This window comes from Otolemur garnettii, unplaced genomic scaffold (assembly GCF_000181295.1).
Source record: "Otolemur garnettii isolate 467f Iridium unplaced genomic scaffold, OtoGar3 scaffold00013, whole genome shotgun sequence".
Classification (NCBI taxonomy): Eukaryota; Metazoa; Chordata; class Mammalia; order Primates; family Galagidae; genus Otolemur; species Otolemur garnettii.
In genome coordinates this window covers 302085-309378 of record NW_003852408.1, presented here as the reverse complement: position 1 = coordinate 309378, position 7294 = coordinate 302085, and the positions used below count along the sequence as shown (strand labels likewise).

General features: G+C 50.9%; 1 protein-coding gene across 2 annotated transcripts in view; it reads right to left on the bottom strand.

Annotated features, from left to right (window-relative positions):
- Positions 1–255: 255 nt before the first annotated feature.
- Positions 256–7294, bottom strand: part of USP40 (ubiquitin specific peptidase 40) — an 80494-nt gene continuing 73455 nt past the window's right edge. The window contains exons 31-32 of one of the 2 annotated variants that reach the window (XM_023510390.1): positions 5641–5735; positions 256–2098 (exon numbers count right to left, since the gene is read on the bottom strand). In XM_023510390.1, coding sequence (XP_023366158.1) covers positions 1987–2098; positions 5641–5735 — 207 coding nt within the window. In that variant the 3' untranslated portion in view covers positions 256–1986. The remainder of the gene's footprint in view (positions 2099–5640; positions 5736–7294) is intronic. The other variant, XM_023510391.1, reaches the window with a different exon arrangement.

The following is a 7294-nucleotide window of genomic DNA, read 5'->3' as shown; positions in this document are numbered from 1 at the left end:
CCTCCTGCCCCCCCTGCCAATCCTGCTTCCCTAGAAGGAAGAGAGCCAGGCTATATCCGGTTTCGTCCAATGCCGTTTTCCCAGGGTCTATATTTATTTAAAACCCAAACATGATTTTGTTATTTCTAAAGCACTACTGATAATAGTATTTCTAAATATAAACCATGTTCATTTAGCATCTGAAGTGCGCTTGGGAAAGAAGGCCACAGAGTTCCTCTCTTAACTAAAACCTGAAGCAGACTCGACACTAAGGGCTTCAACTTTAAAAATGGTTTATTTTTTCTTTAACAAAATTTTAGAGCTTTCTCCCTGTATATCCCAGTTTATCCCTAAATTAAAAAAAAAAAAAGTTAAGAGAAAAAAGAAAGGAAAGAGAAAGGAAAATAAAAGAAAAAACAGAAGTGGCCGCCCCCTGCTGGACAGCACTTTAAGGCACATCCACCCACACTGGTCTCGGTACTTCTAGAAACGTTCAGTGAGACCTCTGGCTTTCCAAAAGTAAAGCTTCTCGGTTATTAAATTAATACTTTATTACCATGAGCCAAAGGTGCATAATTAGGAAGTATGTCAGGAAAAGAGACGGAGCAGCCTGTACATGGCAGGGCTGGGTTTCCAGCCTCGTCAGTCATGACATTTCGAGTTTTGGTATCAAAGTCCCCGACGGGCACCCATGAGGTCGCAGTCTGCATGCGCCTCCATGCGCTCTCCTGAGGCTGAGTAGTGTTAGAGGACTGGGAAGCGGCTTGCTAGTCAAAGGCCAGCTTCTCACATCTAAGTGCCCCACAGAAATGGACACGTTATTTAAGACACAGAAACTCTGACATGTCGAGAAGAGATGAGGGTTTCTAATAGTGGTTTTGACAGTAGAACTGAGAAGGGAAAGTGAGCGCCTGTTCAGTAAGCATCTGATCTATGGAAAGGTGGCGTGGGCAGCAGCTGGGCACACAGGCAGAGGCGCTGTGCCCGTGTCACTCCCTACCCTTCTCTTTAGTTCTGGTTTCACATCAGTGACACAGGGCTGACAAGAATCCGTGAAATGAATGTGACAACCAAGCTAAGAACAGGCTGGTGTCTGAGGAAGTCACTGTCCCAAATCAACTCAGTAACACAGGTGCTATTTCTTTAAGTTGGACAGTGATCTCTGCTGAATTAGGAGGAAAACATCTTTATATATATATATATATATTTTTATGTTTTGATTGAGGCTACTCAGGAATATGTCAACTTAGCCTTCCCAGGTTAACTTCAAGCCCCCAGACCACAGGTCTGTTCCACCACCACCCTGCCTGCCCACCAGGCCTCCAGCCAGGAGAGGCTGAGGCTCCCTGGGCAGCAGCAGACACAGCAGTGAGAATGTCTGATCACTTAGGTCAGAATGAACCCTCAGAGCTGGCATAACTCCCATCTATCTCCTCAGTCTGGAGAGAGAACTGACACTCTAGCAGCACAGTTTCAACTCAGACCAAAGGGGGAACAGGACGTAGATGAGGACCAGACGATGTGGGGGGAGATGAAGCCCAGATAACAGACCGTCTTTCCTAGTATGGCACGGCCTGGCCAGCCCAGTGGCACAGGGCAGGATGTCAGAGCCTCTGTCAGTGCAGATGACTAGGCGTCATGTAGATGGGGGAAGAGGTGACAGGGCACGTGCAGATTCTACACAGGCCTGTTAAGAGTCGAGCAATGAGCCATGTGGCCACACCTGTGCTTAATGTGCAAGCAGTAAGTTTTCCGGTCAAAAGGGCAGCTGGGGGTCAGGTGTGGTGTAAGATCACACCTGCTTGGCACCTATTGTAGGGTATCTAGGTTGTGTTGTAGAGCTGAGCCTAATGCACCTGTCTGGCCTCAGAGATGTCCCTGTGCTTGTGATGAAGCAGAGGATGTGGGACCTGCGGCTTCACCCACAAGCTGACAACACTCGCTTCCAGGTTATCGAGCAGAGCGCAGCACCTGTGCCCTGCGCCTGGCGACCTGGTGTGGCCGGTGCTATCTGAAACTCCCCACGTGGATAGAAAGAGAAGCTTCTGGTCCTCGGGGCCGGCCAGGGGTCTGTGCACTGGAGAGGATGTCACCACTCTGCACATGGAGGGCTTCTCGGCTGTGGGAGACAGAGAGTGTCACTGGCTTGCAGTCACGGGGATGGGGGGGTCACTGAACTAAAGGGTTTGGAGTAACTCCAAAGCTTGTTCCAAGTTAGAAGAGACCCCAGGGACAGGTGCTGGCAATGGTGCTAGCTATTCCCACACCACCTACCTGAGGACTCCCGTCACCCTCTCGCCAGCCCCATGTGTGAGGGTGGTGGGTTCCCCACACACTAGCCACGTGGCGTGTCCCAGACTCTCGGCTTTTCCAATCTGCTAGGGGAAAACTTCTCATAGCAGAGTAATCATTTTCCTTCACTTTTGAAATTGAAGCATAATAATCGTGGAGTGTGCACACACTAAACACACAGCTCTGCCACTGCCACAAACGTACCCCTCTGTGATACAAGGCAGGGTGCCTTTGCCCCTTTAGTCCCCAGCCTGAGGGAACCCTTTGGACCCCACCCAGGAGACTGGCTCTCACTGGCCGTGACCTGCACACAAATGACTGCACCATATGGGAGCTCCGCTGGCACCTGCACAGCCTGGTCCTTGAGCTCAGCACCATGGCCTGGCCCACCGCTGGGCAGTCTTTCAGCTGTGCCGGATTTGGCAGTGATTAAAGCAGTTGCACATTTTTGGTACACCTCGGTGCCTACGTGGTGCGAGGACACACTTCAGGTGGAGTTGCTGTGGTTCAGGAAGGCCCCACATCTTCCACAGTGGCTGTCCCCATCCCCCAGAAGGGCACAGGAGGTCCGGTCCCATTGCCTCCTCGCCACACTGGTGTCAGCAGCCTCTTTCCATTTCAGCATTTCTGGTGGGAGTGCAGGGGGACCTGAGAGTAGCCTGAATTCACATTTCTCTGCTCATGTGTAGAGCTGGCTGAGCACATTTTTATATGCTGGCCAGCAATCTGTACTTCCTTTCCTGTGAACTGTCCATAACCTTTATCTGTACAGGAGAACCTCTGTGAAGTGACCACATGAGGGCCTGTAACAGACTGGTCAGCATGTGGAGGTGGCCAACTAAGGAGCCAGGCCTGCTGCACAGACACGCACATGGGCTCACGTCCAGCCCGTGAGGACCAGGTCGCTGTCAGGAGGTGCTCAGTGCAGGGAGGAGTCAGCCACTGGATTTTCATTTGACTATTGGTCTTTTCTTATTTACTTGCAGGTTTGTTTCCAGAATTAAAAATAGTTAACCTCTTTCGACCCCGTTAATTCCCCTTGGAGAAGTCTGGCCAACAAGTGTGCCCACAGCTGCCCTGCAACATGGTGTCAGTGGCAGGACTGGGGATGGGATGTCGAGCTGGGCATTGTGCCTACGCTGTGGTCTCAGGCAGCAGCAGACCAACCCCCTGCATGAGGCGGGTTAAGTGAAAACAGCAAGGCATGCCAAGAGGCTTGTGTCAAAAGAGGAAAAGCATGCTTGTGCCCCCGTGCATGGAAGGTGTCCCTGGGAGATGTGCAGGTGGGCCATGCCCATGCATACCGGAGGACACGGGCCTGCATCTGGACATGGGTCTTCTCAGTAGCTTCTCTTTGTAGCTTTTACATTTAAAGGTATGTGATTCTATTAACTTTCCAAAAAATAGATAAAATAAGTGAAAAACAAGATGGTAAGTGGTGACGTCATATTGCTGGTAAAGCATAACTGTTCTAATTTTGCACAAATGAGGTGTGTGAGGCCAGGGATAAGATTTTCAGTGACAGACACAAATTTAAAACTTGCCCTACCTGAGACAACAGACAGAAGTGCAGGTGACAGGCCTGGAAAGGAGCGGATGACTCAAAATGGCAGCCCTGCTGATAGCTTAACGTGTGAGAGGGCTGAAGGAGACAGTTTTATCACATTGGAATGTGGAAGAAGGCAAGATTTATGCATGTATTGAATGTGTCAGACAATTTTATATGTGACTCAGTAATGTATGTGTGACTTGCAAATAGGGAAACCTCAAACCAGCCAGATCCTTCATTCGTGAGGGCTCCACGAGGTGTAGAGCTGTGAATGGGGGTGAACTGCCCCTTGACCTCTTGGGAATCCCTGACACGGTAGGGAAGGTGCTACTTAGGAGTCGCCTACCACACAAAGAGCACAGAAGGAGCCCCCAGGTCAAGGGTGTGCCCTGGAGGAGGGGCGGTAGTAGAGGAACAAAGGGAGCAGGGTGTCATCTGAGCCACCTCAGCAGGGGGGACCACCCCCAGGTCCATGTGTGACTCCAAAATGAAGGAAGTCACTGGACATGTGTCCCCTGAGCATTGGGAGGCACTGTTCCAGGTCCTAAGGGATGGCTGTGAACTACAGAGCAAAGCCCCCACTGCTTCTGCCACAGTCTAGATCCTTCCATCCTTACCGCGCAGTTTCACCCACTGTCACCTTCACTTGATCAGCACAACGGTCTCCTCACTAGTCTCCCTGCTTCCACTGTTACCCCTAAGATCATTCACCATATTCCAGCCAGTCATCACTTTAAAGGGTTCCACATCCAACCCTCTGAGGTTCCCTGAACACACCCGAATTCTCAGCTCATGGCCATGGCCCTGAGGGTCTACATCCCTAGCCCTGCCTGCCTGGGCACCTGTACCTGGACCTCTCTTTCCATGGCTAGATGCCACCCCCAATGGCAAAGCACACCTGGCATGTTGCTGGGCAGGAGAAAAGGGAAGTAGGTGAGCAGGGCCCGGTTAGGTGGGTAAAGGCTACTGAGTGATCTGGGTAGGAAAAGATAGCGTCTACCAAGGTGGGAGCAATTTGAGCCTGGGAAAGGCTGACTTAAGAGAGAGCCAGAGTTACTACGACTGGGGTGGGGAGAGATGGAGACACCCATGTGGCCTCTGGTGTGGTCTGCGTGGAGGTACCATGGGCCAGGTGCTGGGGCTCCTGGCGATGAGTTGGCTGAGCGGATGAACTGAGCCTCACAAAGCAGGTGTGTGAGTTGAAGCTTCTATGGGCTGTTGAAGGAGCCTGGAGGCCGGGAGAGAGCCCAGCTGTGCACCCAGGTCCACAGCTCCCCGAGTAGAAGTGGAGTAAGCCCCCAGGCAGCGTGACCTGGGCAGCATGTGTGGCATGGGAAAGAGCAAGCAGGTGCCAGAGTGGGAGGCCACATGGAGGCCAGAGGAGAGGGCTGAGGGCACTGAAGCCACAGCGGTCCCTGGGGGCAGTGAGGCTCTGTGACTCTGGGAGAGAGAGTGAGAAGCGGGAGTGGTAGCGGCTGGGTGGGGGCTTGCTGGGGATGCCCTCGGAGACCAGAGGGGTGGGAACCTAAACCAAAGGCTATGACCCAGGCAGAGTGGTGAGCCTGCAAGTGGTGGGAGGAGGATGACGTGTCCAGGGAAGAGGGCAGGAAGACATGTGGTCCATGTTGCCTTCTCGTGTCCACAGAAGGCTCCAGGACCTGAGGGGCAGCCTGAAGACCCCAACACAGTGAGTGGCAGAGGAGTGCCCATGCTGTGACAGCTCCATGGCAAGCTCCCAGCTTCAGTCAGATTTCCAGCCAGAGTGAGAAGTCAGAGGGTGGACTGCGGCAGTGGCTGTCAGAGCCCATACTGATAATTACCTTTTCTTTTTCCCCAGAGTGAGTTGTTTCTGTTTTTCTTTTCCAGCATCATCTCTGATTGTACTGAAATCGTCATCATCATCAATCAGGAGATTCTACATTTTAAAATAATTAATGAGCAATGTTTTCAGACACCTTTTTAGCCTACATTTAAAAGAGATGTTTTAAAAACTAAGTTGACAAAAGGAGATATTTAAGTTTATATCTACTAGGTTAATAACTGATAAAAACCATTCTCATGCTCAATGAAAACAACCCTGGGGGGACAGGAAGAGCTTTATAAGGGAAATGAATTTGCAGCTGTATAACCTTCGCCTTCAGCAGCAAGTGCTCCCCTGGGGGTGAACGCAGCACAGGGGTCTAGGTTAGGCACAGACAGCACAGGAGGCGTCCACTGGGCCCTGACAACACTCCCGAGGCTACACTAGAAACACCAGCAACCTGCTTCCCTGTGTGCGTCTCTAGCTGACTGTGAGCTTTGGAAAGGCACCGAGTGTCTTCCAACTCCTCAAAATTTCCCTCAAGCCTTAGGCTCTGAGTGAGCAGAACAGGTCTCCTGGCCCCCCTGATTCTCTGCTGCCCATGGGGAGGGTGCCTCAGTGAGTGCTCTGCATATAGTAGAACACGCAGGAAATGTTAGCTATTAGTAGTAGGATCCTTTTACCATGTTTGCCTCATTTCTAAAGGAAAAAACCTGACAGAGCCTGTTGATGGCCCCCCCCAGAGGTAACCCTACCTGGAGTTCAGTGTTACTGCCCCCACCTTCGCTTTTATTTTGTGACTCCTTAGGGGCATAATCCTCTGCGAAACCTCACGTTTTAGGTGTTTTATCCTATACATAAGTGTTCATCCTGTGACTTTTTCAACAGTAAAAATTTGGGTGTATTTTCTTATTGTTGTTTGCAGCTCTGGGTCATTTGTTTTAACTGCTGTGTATTATGCCACCATAGCAAAACTTGTTTTTTCATTTATCCCCTTTCGAGGGGGTCATTTAAGTTCTTTACACTTTATGCTATTACCATGTTTCCCTGAAAATAAGACCTACCCAAAATATAAGCCCTAACAGGGTTTCTATGCATTTGTTAAATATAAACCCTACCCCGATAATAAGACCTAGTGATGGGTGTGGCACTGCAGCGTATCTGCATAGCCACGCCCTGCATTTCTGTGCGGAATGGTAAGGAAGACTGGAATACCTTTTATCTGCCACAGCACCTTTCTCTGAGCCGTTTGCACTTGCGCAGGTGTGTGTGTGGTAACCTGGTAACCGCAGTGGCAAGCATCCTATTGTGCACGTGTGAACAGTAGAGGAAAGGAGTTCACGGATCACTAGCGCCAGCCACACTAACAAGGTAGGCTCTCCCTGTCAGGTTCCAGCCATCCTGTGCATGCTGAGGCTTCAGGTGGAGATGGAGACATAGAGACTGGAGGTCTCCACAGTGAAAGTCTCCTTAGTGAAATGAGGAGCAGGATGCTCCACTTTTTTACCATCTTGTGTGTCCCCAGGGGGAAGAAGGAAAGCTGTGGCTGCTATTTTACCCAGTTCCTGTCCAGGAACAGTCTGTGGGCCTCTCTCACCCCACAGAGACACCAGTAATCTGCTGCTCCCCAGCAGTGACCAGCAACAGTCTGTGGGCCTCTCTCACCCCACAGA